Source organism: Prosopis cineraria, unplaced genomic scaffold (assembly GCF_029017545.1).
Source record: "Prosopis cineraria cultivar Desert tree isolate PC_DT_omini unplaced genomic scaffold, ASM2901754v1 PC7, whole genome shotgun sequence".
Taxonomy (NCBI): Eukaryota; Viridiplantae; Streptophyta; class Magnoliopsida; order Fabales; family Fabaceae; genus Prosopis; species Prosopis cineraria.
The window spans coordinates 32124779-32146776 of NW_026555338.1; the positions used below are offsets into that span (position 1 = coordinate 32124779).

The following is a 21998-nucleotide window of genomic DNA, read 5'->3' on the forward strand; positions in this document are numbered from 1 at the left end:
AAATATTTTTGAATTTATAGTATTTTAGTAAATATTTATTTTTAATAGTATGCTGGTCAATTTGCCTAATCTGCATTCATCACTACATCAATAGTATGCTGGCAAATTATAATCTGCATTTATCACTACACCTTGTGGCAAATTGTTTCGCGGTCAAGACTTCGATAAATATTGATCATGGGGCTGATTTAAGTTGTCCTATCAATATCAATATTATCAATGAAAAGAAAAGTAACTATATTTTCTTCCTATAATGCATTATAGGACAACAATAAGTCTAATCCCACTGGTGAGCCTATAATGCATTGTATAAGAATAATGATCATCAGGGAGAACCACAGAAACTACTCAACTAGAAACATTGTAAGATTGTACATTTCACTGTCTCATCACCATAAGCATATTTTGCCCTAGACATGCCTGATAACCAATAAGCTTATGAAGAAATGACTTTCAAGGAAACAGATAAGCCCAAGAAATGTCACTGTCATCTTTACAATTTTCAATAACCAAAAAAAAAAAAGAAGAAGAAGGGTATGTTTAGAAGAGCTAATATGCCTCAATCAACTAAATATTGAAAATTTTGAGGCATAGCACCTACAACTACAACCTGCAGAATTTTCAAGAGCTAGGGCTCATAATGACTGTAAGTCCTGGCAATGGGGTTAGTACTCCCATAATATACATACCTACCACAGTTGCCACTAGAAGGAGGTTCAATTGAAGAATGGCTGGCCCTTTTTGACTGGTTCATTCGCCGTTCCCACTCAAGAGGATGGCTCAACGAATCGGTGTCAGATGTAGGATTGTTTGATAAGTTGGTGTCAAGTGCCTGGCCACTCTGGGGAACGAATCTGGTTAATGGCCTACTATGTAAGAACTTCCTGTGACAAACAGAATTTCTGGAATTTTCTGTGGTGTAACTGAAGATAGATGAAAATTGATCAATATTGCAGGAATCACCATAATCCACAGTACTGAAGGAGTCCCGAGTACTCTCAGTTGTGAAAGAGGCCTCATCTGAGCTCGTGAAAAGCGACCAATCACTTGATGTAGCATCTGAAAACTCCCTGCCAATGTTTTCAGTGCAAGTTTCTGTCACTGGCAAATAATTTCTATTGGTACTGTGAAGGGTGCCATTAGAGGCATCAATATAGTGAGTACGGGTTTCTGCCCTGGCATTAAGTGAGGGCTCTGGCACAATGAATTGTCTGCTATCTCTTCTATGTCCTGATTTAGAAGCCTTGTGAGATTCTCCCGGGAATTGCTTCGACGAGCTGGGAACTTGTTGCTGTACGACCTTCCCGGAAAATGGTGATTGAGTGCGGGGACTAGACCTATGAAATATTGTGCGGGTGAAGGTTGAAATGAGCATCAATATCAAATATATAATTTATAATGAGTCATATTATTCCCGGCTGTGAATAGTGCAATTCATTCCCGTATATAAAGAACAGGATTGCACTCTGTCCAATTGAGACATGAAAAAATATCAGATAACCCAGCAAACTATTTTAAGCACATTAAGTACCTACATGATGAAAATAAAGAGGAAGCAAGGTTATAAACCATTGCGAATTTGTAACAAAATCTCTACCTCATGTAAAATAAGATATAAGCTCCTTCTAACATCACTTGACTGATTAGCACCGGCTGAACCTGTTTATAGAGCACAATAATCTGAGAATTAACCCAAGTAAACTTGAAACTGCAAGCAAATTATTAGTGGCAATGATAATAGAAGAAAGTGTGTGTTGTTTTTTGCTTTTCTTCAGATGGAGCCATATTTAACAAGCATATACTAGTGCGTGTGCGCGCGCGCACAAAATAATTTAACGCCAAAGACTTAGGTTCTCTTTGAACGACAAACTTATAATTCCTGAGCTGACACCAAAAGATAGGAGTCACAGTCGCATCTAGGATGGTATGTGCTTAGTGGTCTGAACTATAAAGCATCATAAGATAGTCGTCCGAATCAATTCTGATAACATCTTATTATTCAGAGCAACTCGTCATCTATAGATAAACAATAAGGCATCACAAGTCTCGCTGCACAAAGCCTAGGCAGCTCTGACAATATATCCTTTCTAAGTTCAGAAGATAAATTTACTCTTTGCTTCGGGCTAACAGTAAATAAATAATTAATTAAGCAGCTTAAAATTCAAATTTACCACGCAAAACAGGCTTTGGCATGTTCTAGACTTAGTTCCTAGGCAGAACCATGAAGGAGGATCTTATCAATGTCCCTTGTGTACATTCAGCAAAATCAAACTTTAATGTATGGCTTTATGGAGACCTCACCTCATTTTCTCTACACAATGTATAACATGAAAGTTCATAATAATCTGAACTCACTTATTGATTTTCATAAATTCATGCCCTTTCCAAACTTGAATGAAACGAATATAAGGAAAAGAAAAATAGTGAGGGGAGAAAAATGCGGTGCAATAACAAGGAGTCAAATACACAGATTCGCTCACAACATGCTGAGAGCAGATAAGGCAACAGACTTACCTCAGTATCATCTATCCTGAACCAATTTCCTTGCAAATCTTTCACATATGAAACATAATGTCCAGAGAAAGATGCATTTAGTGTGTCCAGGTGCACAACAACAGCGTAAAGCATGTAAAGTGGAGGAATATCCCCCTTTCCAGTCATGAAAGGAATCATATCCAGCATTTCAGGAAAGGTTATGCACTTGTTAATTTTTCCATATCTTCCTTCCTGATGATGCAGAACCAAAAGCAAGACATTGCAATGGGTTAAAACAAGGAAAAGGAAAGAATTTAGCTACAATCAGATATTTATTAAGAAAGCTCCACCAAATAATAAATAATAAATCTTAGAAAGGGCAAATGGCTGGGTCTGAGAGCGAACATTAAGGAATGGAACACCAAAAAACGTAATTTTTTGATGAATGGAAGAGGAATACAATTTAAAGCACGATCCAACAATATTCATGTGATACCTGAAATCTTTTCAAGACAATTGTAAGGATGTTTGGGGCTTCATGTATACTGAGTTTCTTTCTGGCACGTACATATGCAGTGCACCTTGTTCCAAATGTTAAAAGACAGATGAGTGTCTAAAGTTGAAAGTGATAGATCTAAAAGTCTCATTGCTTTCTTTTTTATCCTCTCTTTCTTCAATATCATTTATCCAACTAAATTATGATACGTGCAAAGCAATAGTAAAAACAAAAATGAAATTGTCAGACCTTCCACATTTGTACATATTTTCTCCATCCAAGTCTTCAGGGGATGTAAATTGTGTCAGGGCATCTTCCAAAGATTCGACCCAACCCAATATCTCCAGTGTTAGATCCATAATGTTTTCATATCGTTCTGATTCATGATTACAATTCAAACATTTCACCTATAATCACGAAATGGCAATGCCATCAGACATGTAAAAACATAGCTGCCCATAAAAACTTACAACCAGAGGGAATAGAAACTTGATAAGAAAGATAAATGTGTAGTAAACACCTTGGATTGAAGACGACCACCAAAAGTGTGTTGTATAAAAGTTGTTTCTTGAAGTCTAGGATCAACCTTTTTCTCACCACCAAGTCCCTCCAAGCATATAGATTGCATCGATGCAATTAGAAGCCTATATTATTATATTTTAGTACAGAACAGAGAATTATGTCAACAAAAGTACAAGACTAAAAATCAAAGAATTATTGAAAAAAGTATAAAAAGATGTTTGATATGAAAACTAGTATGCCTTGAACATATTAATCCTAAAAACAAATTGGCCATCTTATCCCAACAGACCTTAAAAATTCATGGGCATCTTCTTGACTTCCATCACCCATTTGGGAATTCATGCTCCTCATATGCCAAAGTATCCTGCTAGGAGATAGAGGGCCCCCATTTTCTCTTAAAATCATTATCTGTTGCTCTAGCTCACACATGAGACACCAATCTTTTGTACAACCTGGAAACAAGATTAAAAATAAAAACATTTACCAGGCAAATGACTTTTCTTTTTTTTTTTAAGTAATTTATATTTATAATTATAATAATTGAAGATAGAATAAGAATGTACATACAGGCTTTTGAATGTGATCTACAAAGAAAATAGACGACAAGAGGCTTTGTGCAAGTTAAGCATTGCAAGACAGCATTCGCATAGCAACTGCAAAATAAAGATAAAGGAATTTAACATTGTCCCACAACATCTTAAATCGATTCAATTTAAAGATTCCCACAAAATTTTCTCCATGCAGAATATGGACCATTTTGTCAATTAAAATAAAAAATAGTTCTTCAAACTCTCAAATTTCTAACACAAATGATTGCGTGCCTGGTTGAAGCATCATTACACTAAAAAGAATGAGTTGTATCGCATCAAATATGCCTATGGCACTCAAGCATCCGCCTGACCAACTTTGTTTTTTTCCTTTTTTTTTTTTATCACTCTGTCAAAACATTTTGCTACATTCCAAAATAGTTGAAGTGCTAATGGAAAAATTTTACTAGTGCAAATAGAGATGAAAATTGGCATTTAATTTAAATTGGAAAATCTAGTTTTAGTTTGTTTTATACTTAAATTGATAGATTTCTATGGAAATCTTATTTTACATTTGATATCATTGCTTAAGACTCAAATTTTATGCAGTTTTCTTTTTAATGCACTAATTTGTTGAACACACACACACACCCTAACCCTTCACCCATGCCGTAAAATTTAGAAATGTCATATGTCACGCATTTTATCACATCATACTGCTCCCTCATATCAACAAAGAGTACAGTTGATCTTTCTATCATGTAATCATCATTTTCATTGATCTTCCTCACATTTCTATGATTTGTTGGATTATGCTAGCAATACCTGTTTCCACAATTTACAAGGCCCCTGGGGTATATGCCAAACACTTCACTCTGGAAAAACTGTACAAACTCGTCATAAGGAAACAGCATCTGAAGCATCAAAAAATCTCTAGTTAGAAAGGAATTATTACCAAGTCAAGGCCTTGGTAATATGTTCTCATAAACGAAAATGATTAAAGAAATTAAAACTTGGACACATCCAAAGAAAACTTGCCTTCATGGCCGTCACAGTATGTTTTGCTGATTTCCTCATACCCATCATTTTCCTTATTCCCATGATTGCAGCTCCATTGTTACCCAGTGAAGGTATGGGGTCCCTGATCCCTGAAACTGCTGCATAACGAATAGCGGTTTCTTTTTAACATGAACTTGGTATCATTAAACAATGCCAAATGAAGAGTACCACACACATGATCAAGAGCAAATTTGAATTACAAAAAATCATAAAATATGGTGAACTAAGAAAATACTGTTCTTCTGTACTAACTTGGTTCGTCAGCAGTTTGCCCTTCCATCTCCATTTCTGAGCAAAATAAATCGACTGATGCCTTCAATGTTGATTTAGAACATTTAGTCTTGGGAGGGTGGGTTGATTTTTTAGCTTTTATGCTTCCTTTGACTGTCATTTCAGATGAGCATTTGGCTTGTTCTACTTCATCATCAGGACGATTTACCCCCTTGACAACTTGTCCTCCACTGGTAGCATCATCTATTTGAAATTGATCTAACAGTTCACCAATGACTTCTACATTTGATGAACTTGAGTATCCCTGATCGTTTCTTGTGTTAAAAGCATGTCCAATTTGATTTTGATAATTATCATCCTCAAGCATCATGCTCCTCGAGGGATTTTGTTCCTTTACATAGACCTCACTAGCATTAACCTTAGAATTTTCATCTTCCTTGACAGCACAGTCATTATTTTCTAACTACAGCACAGTTTAGCATGATAATTAGACAAAAAAAAAATTATCAAGAAAATGTATACCATTGGAATAACAGTTAGACAAGCAAACCTTCTGTCTCATAAACACCTCTTTTGATGCCACAATGGAAGAGGGATGACTGGTGGCGTTACATCCAGAAGAATTAGTAGAAGAATCATATGTGGTCTCACTGTTTTTTCTACGCAATTCTCTATTGGATTTATGGGGAGTTCTTCTCTCATGGGTGGAGACATGAGAATTATTAAAGAGAGCACACTTTCCCATAGCAGAAGAAACGATGCCAATTGGAGGGTGGACCAAATTGTCTGAAGGCGAGTTCTCATTCAAAGCATTCACCAAATTATGAGCAAAGAACTGAGAGTTCATATTTTCATAACATAAGCCACTCTCATGACTGAATTCATCGACTGAAACAGCTAGAGGAGATGAGTTTAATTTATGAGTTTCCAAAATTTGACATTCATGCTTGTGAACTTGCCTCCAATGAATTATTTGACAATTCCCAGAGCTGCAAGCCAATTTGAAGTTTAAGTTTTGAGAAATATAATTTGAAGATGAAAAGAAAAAAGAATGTTTTCTGCATACATGACAATAATTAAATATTTTTTCAAGCAGAAAATCAAACATAAAATTTGTTTATGCCCAAACATGGAGGTTTACTATTGCTCACCAAATCTAAATACTAATAGCTATCTTATACATTATGGCGACGTCAGGAAAGCTTAATAACTAATAACTCCCTTCAATCAAAGAAGAAATAACAGAGGCATTAAATTCATGAGAGAATCGTGTATTATTTATTTTTCCATATATTTTTTAATATTCTTTAATACATGTCATAAATATAGTATCAAATGGAATTTAACAATATGAAATAATGTATCATTCATGTTTCCTGGAGGGGTAAGCAATCAATTTTTTCTATTTCTTTATCTCTCTGGTAATTGCATGTTTGCAGCAACAGGAACAGAATTTTCTTAATTCTAATCGACTAGGGGTATTGTATCCATTCCTTTGAGATTTGGAAGTGCATGTTGATTTCTTATATAAAAGGCATAGAAGCGAATACAGTAAAAGGGAATAAATAAATAAATAAAACCCCTCTAAATTCCCTAATTCCATTTCTGATCTCTTAGACACTTGAAAAATGATCAAAAAAGCAGAAAGCTCAAGGGAAACACAAATCTAAGAACCACAAATGAGAAGATTCAAATAGGAGAAAAGGCAACCTATTTTTGAACTGTTTAACTGTGATCTCCTAGTCTAGTGGTAATTTTCCCATGCATTAGTGAAGCTTAGCAGTTGCAAACTATCAAAGAACTTTCGCGATGCAATTCACTAGTTCCCAGACAACCATCCTTAAACAAGTGTTCATCAATATGAATTCCAGACAAGCTTCAAACTTCTTTCTGAAAATATTATGGGGCCCCAGAAAATAAAATTTCTTTTGCAACGAACATCAGGAAAACAAATTACCAATATCTAACAGTCTTGCATCTGGAGCACCGGGTTTTTGCCGGGGCCGAACAACTAGCACACGCATGATGTCCAATCTTTGTAGAAGAAATAGGAGGAATGACATCAGAAATAGCCATTTCTTCTACTCTGCTAGCTTCTTCAGCAGCCAGTTGTGCGAGTAAAGATATTCTATCTCTCTTCTTCGCAGCCTCACTCCATTTTCCAAGTAAGAAATAAGCAACCAAAGGAAGTACAACTAAAACCACAAACAGGGCAGGTATATCAGATTCACGCGGTTCAAGCATGTCCCCACCAGCTTACTCATGTCCAGTTTCGCCGTAAATCACTTATCAAAAAATGAGTCGAAGTAAATGACATCCAGATGAACAGCAACTTCAAGGGAATACAAGTCATGGACCACCACTCAAACCTGTCAAGTTTTTGGTCCTTAAATTTGATGGACTAAGATGACCCCAAAAAAAAAAAAAGCAAATAATTGATTAATAAGGTTGACCAAAAACAAAACAGATAATTGAACTACCAATTAGTTGCGCTGATGTAAGACATTTTACTTGTATGCGAACTAGAAAAATAATTATCAAAGGAACGTTTTGTCTTATACATTGAGAATAATATGGGTTGTATGCTTGTTAGAAAGAGAGTTGAATAAAAGAATACAGGCATCAAACTTGCTGATTCAACATCAGCATGCGTATAATTAAGATAATACCAGTTGGTTTAAGTGAAAATGAAAAGACGATGTTGAAATTGCCAAGCTGTACTTCATCATTAAGTATCCTAAGCAGTTACCTCATTAAAGATTCCAGGCCTGAGAATTCTTTCACATCACGAAATCAATCGTTCATCAAAAACACAACGAATAATCAGAAATATTTATCACGACCGCTCACCAGGTCTGCGAAATAAGGAGAAGAATTAAGCATACTAAATAACATCTCGAAAATACACACAAGACGTCACCAGCGAGAGCAATGATTACAAATAAAAAAATCGATTAGCATAGACGAAACCTCTCTTATACAGACAACCATTATTTGAATTTTCAATTGGACAAACACCCACTGACCGTCAAGCATACAAATTTCACAATTTTGCAAAGAAGAACGACGATTTTATCAAAAGGAACCAGCTGAACCACCCTAAAGGCCGAAGTCTCCCAAGCTACAAAATTCAGCACCACCGACTTCTCTCTCATTCAACAGAGAAGCGAGAAAACTAGCCCAAATCTCCGAAACGAATGAGAAAAACCCAGAAAAGATGACGCATTTCCCTACCGAGATTCAAGTACAAGAAAGTACAGGATAAAGCAAAGCCAGGCAAGTCGAAAACAATGAACAAAACTCACACCCAATAATGCAACCAGAGCGAAATCCACAGGAAAACTCGGTGCGCCCAGTGTCTTCACCTCCTCCTCCTTCAAAAGATTCTTTGATTCCGAAGCCAGACTTCCCCACGAACAGCTTGGTTCCCTGCAGCGTCCGCTTCACTCTCAGAACTTAGCACCCTGTTGCTGTACCTTTTATTTTTATCATTTGGGATTTGCAAGATCTCATCAGTGAGACCCAAAAAAAGAGTACAAAATCAAGGCCCGTACACGTGGCAGAGGGCTACTTGATGGAAAGAGGAGGAGGGGTGGGCCCCACCGACAGGAACGAGAAGAGAGACCGGTGAAACTAACGGTGGCCGTAGGATGCAGTGATAACGGCAGGAGGGTGTATGCTTATGGGGTAGTGAGCGAGGCACAATAACATGGTGGTCAGAAAGAAGGAAGGAGGGAGAGTGGGACCCAGTGGATGATGTTCCCAATAATTTCCAGCGGGTGCCACGTGTACGGGTGATCACATTAATAAGAGTATAATTGTTGGTCAGACCAGGAATTTTGAATTGTCTAAACATTATAATATTCAACTTTTTCATGCAGCCTCATGTGAGACCTCGTGACACTTACTTCTTAGCTCCGATTGTCTCAATGTCAGTCGCCAGAAATTTAACATTGTTATATGTGAAATGTTCAGTCCTTTTCTTTCAGGAGAAACATGTAATCGTGTAGAAATAAATAAAAACAAAAACTAGAAGAACAGAACGTCCAACCGGTAAAAAAAATTATACCAGTTTAATTAGATGTGTCGAAATCGAGTAATGAAAATCAGTTTGGTTGTTGATGAAGTAGAATAATATCATATAATTCAGATAACTGATCTGCCTAACTAAATATCTCTTGACTTAGTATTCACTTACAAAATTGTTTACAACAACAACAAGCCTTTATCCCACTAGGTGGGGTCGGCTACATGGATTGCAAGATACCATTGTGCACTTACAAAATTGTTTAGAAAAAAGTATTTATAAAAGGGGTCAAACAGGACGTATTGACCTCCGTGCTTGATAAAAAAAATGCAAACGGGAGGCCAAATCGACTGGTGAGTAAAATAATTGTCTCTTTCCAGGCTTTGACAGAAATTTGAGGGCACAGCCAAGCTTGGTTCAATTAAACCTTAGAGTTAAATTAATTTATTTTTGAATGTTGATTTTTAAGTCTAGGACTATGTTATCATACTGAATAAATAAGTCAAGATTATCTTCAAGATACCTTTGAAACTATCATCGATATTAAATATCTCATATAGTCGGGGTTTGAATTAATTTGGATATAATACCCTGAGTTTTTAAAACTACCAGAGGTGATAGAATAAAAATAAAATTGAGATGCCAAAATAACAGACGCGCGATTATATTGCTAAACAATACATTTGGCTTTACATTAAAAAAGAATCGAATTTATTTAAAAAGGCAGGTACAGTGTATTATCATTTAATAGTTAATGATAGTACTATGTTGTAATCCTGTATGTAAAATTTTATGTATCCAAAAAATTGGAAAAACACAATCGTTAATTGTAATAATTTTATTAGATTTTATTTTTATTTTTTATATTTTTTAATATTTTCAGCCTCTATAATATTAATGAGATTAGGTAACATTTGTTGCTTAAATTTATATAATTTCGTGAATGATTAAAAATACTAAAAAATCTGTAAAAATTAAAAATAAAATCTACTAAAATTATAAGATCGATAATTAGATTTTCCCTCTAAAATTGCAGTAGCAGCAATTATGAAGAGGGAAAAGAAGGAATGTGAGTGAATTTCTGGGTTACCTACAAAGAAGTGTCACTATCAAAGCATTAAAAAAGGAGAAGGAAGTATATTAAGTGGCCTCTTTGACGTACTGTCCTTTTAACTGCTATCACCCACCTTCACCCAATGCTATGTTTTCTTTTCTTATTTATTTCACTTTACTGTCTCGGTCTTCCACATTCTCTTTAAAGAGGTATAAAGCCAGAATATTAAAAAGTTAATAAACCGAAATCATTTACCTTACAAATTACTGTATATAATATTATATTTATAGATGCAAGAGATAGTACAGCATGTTACATGTGTGATAAAGGATAAGAATAAAAGATAAAAGACAAGACATGTAAGCCTTAAAATAGTAGACAATAATGATGAGTCCAAACTATATGATAGCATCAGGTTTAATGGGTCATGACTTAGTCTTAGTGGATTGAGTTTGAGTACATGCTCCAACAACCCCCCTTAAGTTGAGTAGTGGTGAACCAATAGTGAAACTTGATCATAAACAGGTAAAATACAAAGCATCCAAAGGCTTGATAAATAAGTTAGCTAATTGATCATTTAAAGAGACTATAGCAATGTTAAGTGTCTTGACAACTACATGTTCTCAAACAAAGTGATAATCTAATTCGATATGTTTTGTTCGAGCATGCATAACAAGATTTGTAGCTAGATAAGTAGCACCAATATTGTCACAGCATAGAGTAAGAGGATTAGGTAGAAAATACCAAGTTCACCCAGAAGATTTTGTAACCAAATCAAATCACAAGTAGCTAAAGCAAGAGCCTTATATTTAGCTTCAGTAGAGGACTTAGCAACAGCAGATTGTTTTCTAGAACTCCAAGAAATTAAATTAGGGCCAAAGAATACACAATAACCACTAGTGGACCTTCGATCATCAAGGCAACCACCCCAATCAGCATTAAAATAAGCAACTAGTGACTCTGAAGACTCAATGTTAGTATAAGCAACTAAAGAAGAAATGGAACTTTTAGTGATAGTAAGACCAAAATTAATAGTATTACTGAGATAATGCAGGATCCGCTTAACAGCTTTCCAATGAGTGTCCAAAGGATTATGAAGAAATTGACACACTTTATTCACAGCAAAGGAAATATCTGTCCTGGTGAAAGATAAATATTGAAGGCTACTAACAATACTTCAAAAAACTTCTCCATCAGAGAGAGGAGTGCCAACATATGTAGATAAATGTGCCTTAACTAACATAGGAGTATGCTTAGAATGATAATTCATCATATTTGTTCTCTTAAGTAAGTCTGAGATATATTTTCTTTGGAACAAAAATAATCCAATTGAGGTAAATGAACACTCAATCCTTAAGAAATAATATAACAGACCTATATCCTTGACAAGAAAGAACTTGTTGAGAGTAGTAATCAAGTGTTGAACACCATTAGAATCAGAATGAACCACTAAAATGTCATCAACATAAACCAGAATATAAAGGGTAGAAGAGGCAGAATGCTTGATAAACAAAGATGCATCAGCCTTAGAGGGAACAAAACCCAATTGAGTAAGACAAGAACTTAGTTTCAAGAACCAAGCATGTTGTGCTTGTTTGAGACCATAGATGGAACATTGCAACTTGCAAACATGATGAGGAAATGCTACATTTCGAAAGCCCAGAGGTTGAGACATATAAACATCTTCTTCCAAATGTCCATGAAGAAATGCATTTTGAATGTCAATTTGTCATATGGACCAACCAAAAGAGACAGCCATAGAGAGCAAGAGACGAATAGTAGTAAGTTTCACAATAAGAGAAAAGGTTTCATGAAAGTCAATACTTGAGGCTTGATGAAATCCTTTTGCAACTAGATGGGCTTTATACCGATCAAGGGTGTCGTCTGCTTTAAATTTCTTCTGAAGAACCTATTTATAACCCATAACATTTTGAGAAAGAGAAGGGGGAACAAGGCGCCAGGTATTATTGGCAAGTAAAGCCTGAAGTTCTTCACTCATGGCAGCATGCCATTCAGGAAATTTCATAGCAGCAGTGATAAAGGTAGGAGCATCCAGAGGCGTGTCGAGAAAGGTGGTAAGAGCACGAGGGGGTGGCTAGGGAATCGTACCATTCGTATATTGTCTGGGCTGAAAAGAGTGGGTCTAGGACCGAGTGACCATCCATGATGGCAGAGTAGAGGGTGGAGGCAGCGTTGCGAGTGACGCAGAGGAGAGAGAAGGAGTGGAGCCGATAGAATTAGTAAAGGCATGAGAAGCTGGAAGAGAAAAGTGGGGATTAGATACGGGTAGGGAAGGAAAGACGGGTGGAGCACTAGATAATGGGCTGGGCTGAATCGAAAAGTTAGGTAATAAGGTGTGAGTTTCAGGCCGAAAAGTAGGAGCAGTGGATGGAGAAAATAAATGGGCTGCAAGAAATTAATTTTCAGTAAAAACAACATTTCAGGAAATAAAAATTTTACTAGACTTGAGCTCAAAACATAAATACCCATGATAATCAGTAACATAACCTAAAAAAATGCATAAAGTTGATCGAGGTTCCAGCTTATTATGAGTGTAAGACCGTAAATGAGGCCAACAAGAGCACTTAAAGACTTTTAGAAAAGAGTAATCTGGGAAATGATTAAATAACAGTTGATATGGAGATTTGTGATGGAGAGAAGGAAAGGAAAGGCGATTAATTAGATAGACAGCTGAAGCAGAGGTATGAGCCTAAAATTTTAAAGGTAAGAAAGCATGATTAAGGAGTGCAAGACTAGACTCAATGTGTCTATGCTTACGTTCCACAGAGCCATTTTGTGGGTGAGAATATGGGCAAGTTATACGATGAATAATACCATTAGATTGAAGAATTTTATGTAGAGCTTGAAATTCACCACCCCCATCTGTTTGAAGAAAATTTATTTTAGTATGAAAGAGATTTTCAATAGTCTGTTTAAAATTTAAAAAAGCTATAGTAACATCATATTTTAATCGAAGAGGATAAAACCATGTAAACTTTGTATAATCGTCCATAAAACATACATAATAACGATAACTAGATATAGACAATACTGGGGCAGGGCCCCATACATCACTAAAAATAAGAAATAAAGGAGAAAGGGAACGATGGGGGGATGAGGGATAGGGAAGTACATGACTCTTTAATTTATTACAACCAGAACATAAAGAAGACTGAGAAGATGATGTAAGAGGAAGAGAATGTTCAGCCAACACTTGTCACACAATCCTATAAACTGGATGACCAAGTCTAGCATGCCACTGATCAAGGGATGTTTTGACTCTAAAATTAGCTTCTAGTGAAGAAGACGGTGCGGGGAAGAGAAAATTCTTAGTTGGACCTTGAAGTAGAACTTGCTTTGTGTGAAGATCCTTCATAAGAAAATAAGAAGAGTAAAATTTAAAATAAATAGAGTTATCAAAACAGAAATGACCAACAGAAAATAAATTTTTAAAAAGGTTAGGGACATGTAAAAGATTATGGAGATGAAATTTTTTTGAAGAGAGTTGATATCTACCTAAGCCATGGTTAGCAATAAGAGTAGACGAGCCATCACTTATATACACTTGCTCACTCCCTTTATAAGGTTCATCACTTAAGTTGAGGTGAAAGAAATAAGAAGTCATGTGATTCGTTGCCCCTGTGTCAAAATACCAAGCACTATCAGGAATCAATAAAAAAGTAGAATGGTGTGCTTCAGTAAGAGATGAAGGTGGAGGTGCTTGATAGGAGTGATTGTAATGATGGTAGCATGTATGTGCAGTGTGACCATATCTGTCATAGAGTTAGCAAGGATGATCAAACTGATTAGGTATAAGTCCGAGAATGCCACGACCACCTCCAAAATAACCACAACCTCGGTTAAAGCGACCTCTTCCACCTCTGTAACCAAAACGTCCTCTACTTCTAAAAGGAAACTGGCCTCTCAAAACATGTTGTTGAGTCTCATCAGATACAAATGAAGTAGGTTTAGTGGTGAGATTGGCTGAAATATCTAATGAAATAGGAGAGTAATGATTTGTAAGTCTAGCTTCATGAATCAATAAGTAGCTAAGAACTTCTTCAGGTGATATTTCTCCAGATTTAGTAGTAATGAAAGCAACTATAGATTCATAATCTGAGCCAAGGCCATTCAATAAATAAATAATGAAATCAGCATCATCAATGGGCTTCCCAGCAATGCTTAAAGCTTCAAAAATCATCACTGCCTTTTTGCAATAATTAGAAATAGAATCAGAGCCCTTTTTCAAATTAGTAATTTGATTATATGGATGCAAAAGTCTGGCTTGAGATTTATGGGTGAATAATCGCTCAAGAACAAGCCACATAAATCTAGCTGTCTTGTGTCTTATCACCTGGCCAATCAAAGGTTCAGAAAGAGAGGATATTAAAACTGAGAGGACTAATTGATCTTGTTGAAACTATTTCAAATAGTTTGGACTTTTAGATCTATTAGATAAATACATTATAAGTTTAACATAAGAACCATCAAGAATAGGATAAAGTTGTTGCCCATGTAAATATGGAATCATTTAGGCTTTCTAGATAGAATAATTATCATTGTTAAGTTTGATTGAGATGAAATGTAATGGAGAAGATGAAAAAGAAGTAAGAGTTGAAGATTCAATAGTAGAAGCAGAACTATGAGAGAAGCTGGATGATGAGCTAGACATAATGGGAAGAAGATTGAGGCTCTGATACCATAAAGAGGTATAAAGCAAGAATATTGAAAAGTTAATAAACAAAATTCATTTGCCTTACAAATTGTTCTGTAAGTGCTATAATTACAGATGCAAGAGGTAGTGCAGCGTGTTACATGTGTGATAAAGGATAAGAACAAAAGATAAGAGGCAAGACACGTAAGCCCTAAAATAATAGACAATAATAGTGAGCCCAAACTATGTGACAGCATCAGGTTTAGTGGGCCATGACTTAGTCTTAGTGGATTGGGCTTAAGTGCATGCTCCAACACTCTTTACTTACCATTCTTATTCTTTTTCTTACATATTTAAATTATTCCATACATTCACCAAATACTATACAAAAATTCCATCCCTTTTTCCTAATCCTCTCTATTGTATGGCTTTTACCCATTCAATATCTGTAGGCATGCAAGAGTGAGACTGGTTGCAGTAGGTGACATATATAAAGTTTCAAATAGGATCTTTTGCATCTACACTGATGCCTTAAAAAATGATGATATCATGCACAATGTGATTGTCTGTTGTGCATGTATCATGTTTTATATTGATCCTTTTTCCAAATACAAATACGCTTATCTCATGCAGTAATACAACTGCAACTTGAACTTTTGCTAATACCTTTCAACTTGGTATGGTCTAGATGATAATACGTTTTGCTCACCCTAAGAAGAGCCCCCCAAACTCCTCCTTACCGCACAATCCAATTGGATGAGTGTTAGCTTAGAAATCCTTCTATCAACTAATATTAATGTTTAAGTATTGTTAGGATGTCAAACATCAGTTCACTTGATTTATCATATGAAAAAGTTTCACATTGAGTAGGACTAAATTGGATAAGGGATATATAAATGAAAAAACCTATAAACTTGATGTTTTAAGATTTTAAATTAAAATCTAACATCATACTCATATGTGTTTTTTTGGAATCGTTAGACACCAGCTGTGTTCTCTCCCTTTTTGCCTGGATAACAAATATTATATGATCAAGTCCTGAATTGAAGAACAATAGAAAAGATTCGAATGGAAGATTGAAATAAATTAAAATAGGCAGTTGTGCATGAATAGAAGTTTCTTTTGCTTTAATTGCCACCTTGTCATTAAGGGTGTGATCTCCCTTGCTTTCCCTTCATTTTTCTATTTTGCATCAATTCCTTGTTTCATGCATATTCTTAATTCCTATTCCTAAATCTTAATTAGGCATCTGTACATATATATATATATATATATACACAATACTTACGAAACCTGGCTTGGCTTCTCCTGTTGGCTAACCAATTAGGGACAAGGACATTAGCAGTATCTGCATTCGTTTCATGCCAATAGCTCTAACAGCCACGTTCTTCATATCTAAGCCTTCTCTCTTGGTGACTAGTGAGAGCATTTATGAATAGGGTGGAGGGAGAAGGACCAATAGGGGCCGTGATTCCTCAATTTTTTTTAAAGAATTTCTATTATATAAGTATCACATACTTTCAGCTCTCTTAAAATTTACAAAAATTTTGTAGTATATATGTTTTTTAATCTTGACCCTCCTTATTTTTAATTGTGGTTCCGCCCTTATTTATGAACCTTTTTAAATATTGAGTATGTTTGTGTTGATAATCACTTTTGGTTTGTTTTATGTGTATATGTTACTTCTCTTTTTATTTGAATTGTGAAACATGTTTTGACATGTACATGTGTATATGTTTCAGTGATTGTTTTTTTTAGTCAAAAAATAGGTGGCATATGGTAATTAGTAGTCATTTATAAATATTACAAGACAAATATTACAATCACGAGAGCCCGTCTTGTAATACTAATATTTATATTCTCTGTCACCAATAGCCTTTTTTAGAGCAGCAATTCCGTCATACGAGGAAGAGAATCAATTTTAATTTTCTCAATGACAAATGCATTTTCAAAAAAAATTATTTTTACTCCAAAACTTTTTTTTTTTTAAAAAAAAGCATTAGATGTTCTATATTGATAAGTGATAAATGGGGTAATTTTTTTTCTAAATCAATTTTTTAAGGAACAAAAAACCCTTTTCATTAATCATCCGTTAATTTTTTCATTTTTTGCTAATATAACATATGCACAGACCTACACAGTGATAAGTAAAATCCTAACCATATCTCTTAATACAAATTTATACTTGAATTCTTTTTTCAAAAGTGCTAAACAACCTAAGTCTTTTTAATGTAAAATTTAATAAATAGTGTTAAAATATAAAATATTTTAATATTTAATAATTTAAATATTATTTTTTATAAAATATTCATCCAAAGCTTTAAATTATTTTTTAAATATTAATAGCTTAAACTAATTTTTCATAAATTTATAAATGATTTATAATTTTTTATATATTAATATTTTTAATATTGATTAAGTTCTATAAATTTTTAGGATACTTAAATTTTAAATTATCAAAATTTTAGGGTATTCAACACTTATAAAAAAGGAATTCAAAAATAAATTAGTATCAAAGGACAGTCAAAATCCTACCAGCTATTGTGTGTAAGCTTCAAGCACATGTAAAGTTAACGAGGGATTAATGGAAGGATTTTTTTCACTTTTTGAAGAAATTATTAAGAAGAAAATTATCCTGCTTATTAATATAAACTACCTAGTGTTTTGAAAAAAGTTGAGGACACCTCAACCCAATATTAAATTAATGTAGAAAGTATGAATATAAATAATTGCCATATATAAATTTGTAAATGTTATGAATTGTGAGTAGTTAAACAGTATTTTACTTTCAGCCTACAGCTTTGAAAGTAACTAGACAATGTGCTGGTTTGCCACTTTTTCTTGTTACAGTGGCTAACGCATTGAAGAACAAGGAGTTGCTTGTCTGGAAGGATACACTACAACAGTTGACTAGAGCTGATCATGAGGGATTGAAATATAAAGTGTACACTGCTATAGAGCTAAGTTACAATCGCCTAGAGACTGATGAACTGAGAAAATTCCTTTTATTCATTGGTTCTTTTGGGAATGGTCATAGCACTTATGATTTGCTGATATATGGTTGGAGCTTGGGTTTGTATAGAGGCACTGATACATTGGCAGATGCCAGAAACAGGATCTATACATTAACCAGCGACCTTAGAGCATCATGTTTGTTGCTTGAAGGGGAAAGGGATTGGATTGAAATGCACGACACCATCCATGAAGTAGCTTCTGCTATAGCGTTCAAGAATGAACCTTTCTTTTCTGTGCAACGTTATGGTGAATTAAGAGAGTGGCCCAAGATTGATTTGCTCAAAATGTGTCGTGGTGTTTTCCTTCCTTGGTGTTTCATAAAAGAACTTCCGGAGAGATTGGGGTGTCCAGAGTTGGAGATTCTTGTGCTGGACAGTATAGATAATACTGGAAAGTCCCAGAGAACTTTCTTGTTATGACAAAAGAACTTTAAGGTTTTGGATCTGGGAGGATTTGATTGTTGTCCATCATTGCCAACATCTCTGTCTCTCTTGACAAACCTCCGTGCATTGTATCTTTGTCAGTGCTCGTTGGAAGGCATAACCATGGTTGGAAAACCCAGAAACTTGGAAATTCTTAACCTCGACAGATCTGAGATCGAAGAGTTCCCAAAGGAAATAGGTGAACTAACTCGTCTACGTTTGTTGGATTTGACAGATTGTTCAGGATTGAGATCCATTCCAAGTAATGTCTTCTCGCGCCTAACGTGCTTGGAGGAACTCCACATGGGGAATTGCTTTATTCAGTGGGAGGCAGAGGGAGGCAGAAGCCATAGCCAAGCAGTAATGTGAGTCTTGGGGAGACAAGACATTTGCATAAGCTAACGGCTTTGAAATTGCAGATTCAAGGTGCCTCTGTTTTGCCTAGGGACTTGCTCATCTTTGGGAAGCTAGAAAGTTACGAGATTTTAATTGGTCATAAATGGAAAGGGTCGCAGACAGATGGTGATGTGAACTATGGAACTTCAAGGATACTTCACCTCGATTTGAGCATGATTGTTGCCATTCATTTGGATCATGGGATTAAGATGTTACTGAATAATGTAGAGGACTTGTACTTGGCCAATTAAAAGGGTGTTACAAGTGTCCTTTACCATTTGAATACAGAAGGATTCCCACAATTGAAGCGCCTCCATGTTCAAAACAGTGGTGAAACGAAGTGCATAATTGATTCAACAGAGAGGATTGACCCTCATCCTGCTTTCATGAACTTGAAGTCTTTAGTTCTTTGCAATCTAATCAATATGGAGAAGATTAGCCACGGCCCATTTCCAACAGAGTCCTTTACCAAACTCAAAGTTATTAAGGTCATGGGATGTGAAAGGTTGATAAATCTTTCTGTTTATGAAATGGTTAGGGACCTATGCCAGCTTGTTGAAGTGGAAACTTCTCAATGCAAATCAATGACTGAGATCGTAGTTTCAGATGATAAGGAAATTGACAAGCTAAAGCTTCCCAAACTACGATCACTTACCCTGGATTGCTTGCCTATGTTTTCTGGTTTATATTCCAAGTCATTGCCAAATAATATGCAATCAAGAAATGGTGTTACCGAGGATGGTTTGGCCATTCCAGCTGCATTGTTTGATGAAAAGGTACCCTCATGAGTTATCAGTACTTCGCTTCTTAAAATGTTAAACACAACTGCTTACTTAAGACAGTTTTTGTAAGATTTGTGCTTTTAAATTAACTTTATTTGATTGCAAAGTTATTTCGCATTAAGTTCTGAACTGTTCTGTCATGTTTCTTTTTCTTCCTCCTTTGCAAAATACTGCACTATTGTTTGTACGAATAGGTTGAATTGCCAAACTTGGAGAGCTTAAAGATTTCTTCCCTCAGCCTGAATAATATATGGGATGATCAACTTGCGGCACATCCTTGCATTCAAAATTTGACAACTTTGGGAATAGATAACTGTGTTAACCTAAAACGTTTGTTCTCATACTCTGGCTAGGGGTCTGGTTAAAATTCAGTATCTCAAGATTACTAGGTGCAAAAGATTGGAGGAGATATTTGTCACAGAGGCAAAGATGAGCCATCTTCCTAACACTAGGAGGCAAATGTGGAATGAAGAGATGAGTTCATGGATCTGAGATGATGAATTTAAGTATAACTTCAGGTGAAATCAGGAGAAAGATAAGCCCCAATTGATGGAGTGCATTTCTCCCTCTCCCTCCCCTCCTACTTCTAGGTTTGAGTAATAGATATTTTATCATTGTTATCTATGTACTTCATCATAATGTTTTAAGGATGTAATGAATTGAAATTTTCAGGCCACAGTCCCAAGATTGGAGACATTAGTGACCTCTCATATGCACAACCTGAAGGCAGTGTGGAAAACTCAAATAGCACCAAGTTCCTTCAGCAACTTGAAAGAAATGGAAATTTCATTCTGCAGAAAATTGTCCATTTTATTTCCATCTTGTGTCCAAAATCAGTTGAATAATTTGGAGACAGTGATTGTAACGGACTGTGATGCAATGGAAGTTATATTGGAAATACAAGGGTCAGATGAAGCAACTGCAAGCCAAGGAAGGCTTGCTAATGAACTGAAAACTTTGACACTGAGACAGTCTTCCAAAAATGAATCATGTCTTTCCCCTCACCCTGGTTAAAGAGCTTCTGCAACTCCAAGTATTTCATGTGGCAAATTGTGGCGTAGAAAATGTTGTTGCAGAAGATAAAACAGTTAAGGCAGCTCCAGGATTTGCTTTCCCACAATTAACATCGTTGACATGCTGGGAGGCGCAAAACCTTAGAAGTTTCTACTCTGGAATTCACACTTCGGATTGTCCCAAGTCAAAAAAACTAGATGTGTATCATTGTGATGAGTTGCAAACTTGCAATTATTCAGGCTGAGGTGAAACGAAAAATAGAAGAGCAGAAACAGAAGTCACATAATGGAGCACAGTAAACTCTTTGTAACCTCCTCTTAATTCCTGTAACGTTCCTTTTATTTTGTAAGTTTCAATTTCACGATTCCAGAACTATAAATAAGGCCCTTGTGGCTGTATAAGGGACCTCAGTTTTTGAAAGAATAAGAATTGCTTGTTTTCATTCAGTTTCTGTGCCACAAGGTCTCAAGATTACCCAGAAAATATGGTTAAGCAACCTCTCTTCTCATTCGAAAAGGCATCTTATTTTCGCTGAAGATGTAATTACTGTCTTAATCTTGGATAAACATTCACCTAACTTCCTTATGTCTAGTTGTTAATTCATCGTATTTAAGTAATTGACTGGGTTTGGGAGAAGAGCTAATGAATTAAAGGAACTTTTGTGCTTGTGTTTTTCTGATTCCATTACATAGGTTATATCCAACATAGAGGAAATATCTCTGAGCAGCAAGGATATTACAAGAATTTGCAGTGGTCAGCTTTCTCATGAAGACTTTACTCTGTAAAATCTTAAGAGTCTTGCAGTGTCTTGCTGTCTCTTCCAAGAGATATTCTCTAGTGAAATCTCTGAAAGTGAATTTACTGAGACAAATACAAAGTTAACAAGCATAGGCAAAGAAAAGTCCAACGTGCAGCCTATTCTTCAAAGCCAGAGAACTTTGAAGTACATAATCTTCCCAGTTTGAAGAATGATTTTATTTCCTCACTGCAATTCCAGAACTTGGCCACCTTATTTTTATGCAAGTGTGATGGTTTGATAAACCTCATGACTTCCTCGAAGGCCAAAAATTTCTTGGATCTCAAGAAACTGACGATTTATAATTGTAAAATGATCGAGGAAGTTGTGGACAGTGATGAGGGTGATGATGGTGGCGAGATTGCCTTCATATGAAGCTAGAGCGTTTGGAGTTGTATAGTTTATCAAGTCTCACCAGCTTTTGCAATGGGAATCACAGCTTCAGGTTTCCACTATTGAGAATAATATTTTTGGTAGAATGCCCAAAGATGGAGACTTTCTCCAAGGGGATCTTGAGCACTCCAATGC

General features: G+C 35.5%; 1 protein-coding gene and 1 pseudogene across 3 annotated transcripts; one reads left to right on the forward strand and one right to left on the reverse strand.

Moving 5' to 3' along the window:
• Positions 1–332: 332 nt before the first annotated feature.
• Positions 333–8843, reverse strand: LOC129315647 (ubiquitin carboxyl-terminal hydrolase 15). 3 transcript variants are annotated; one of them, XM_054959519.1, is made up of 15 exons: positions 8616–8843; positions 8060–8165; positions 7268–7711; positions 5861–6299; positions 5332–5773; positions 5059–5174; positions 4846–4934; positions 4061–4146; positions 3783–3945; positions 3492–3615; positions 3221–3378; positions 2972–3056; positions 2515–2727; positions 1598–1659; positions 333–1337 (listed from the first exon to the last, which is right to left on the reverse strand). In XM_054959519.1, the coding sequence occupies exons 3-15, from the start codon at positions 7552–7554 to the stop codon at positions 629–631; spliced, it is 2973 nt and encodes a 990-aa protein (XP_054815494.1). In that variant the 5' UTR covers positions 7555–7711; positions 8060–8165; positions 8616–8843; the 3' UTR covers positions 333–628. The 3 variants fall into 3 exon arrangements, with proteins under 3 accessions (XP_054815494.1, XP_054815493.1, XP_054815492.1); XM_054959518.1 differs by having other exon boundaries at positions 5059–5177; positions 7268–7679; positions 8618–8839; XM_054959517.1 differs by having other exon boundaries at positions 5059–5177; positions 8616–8839.
• Positions 8844–16406: 7563 nt separating this feature from the next.
• LOC129316735 (disease resistance protein RPS2-like) lies at positions 16407–20932 on the forward strand (annotated as a pseudogene).
• Positions 20933–21998: the final 1066 nt, after the last annotated feature.

Bases quoted from the DNA above. Each gene is read 5' to 3' on its own strand.
- LOC129315647 (XM_054959518.1), bottom strand. From the start codon at position 7,554: ATGCTTGAACCGCGTGAATCTGATATACCTGCCCTGTTTGTGGTTTTA. The intron at 5,774-5,860 runs GTTTGCTTGTCT...ACTGTGCTGTAG, and splicing joins AGGTGTTTATGAGACAGAAG to TTAGAAAATAATGACTGTGC. The intron at 1,660-2,514 runs GTAAGTCTGTTG...CTCTATAAACAG, and splicing joins TCAGGATAGATGATACTGAG to GTTCAGCCGGTGCTAATCAG.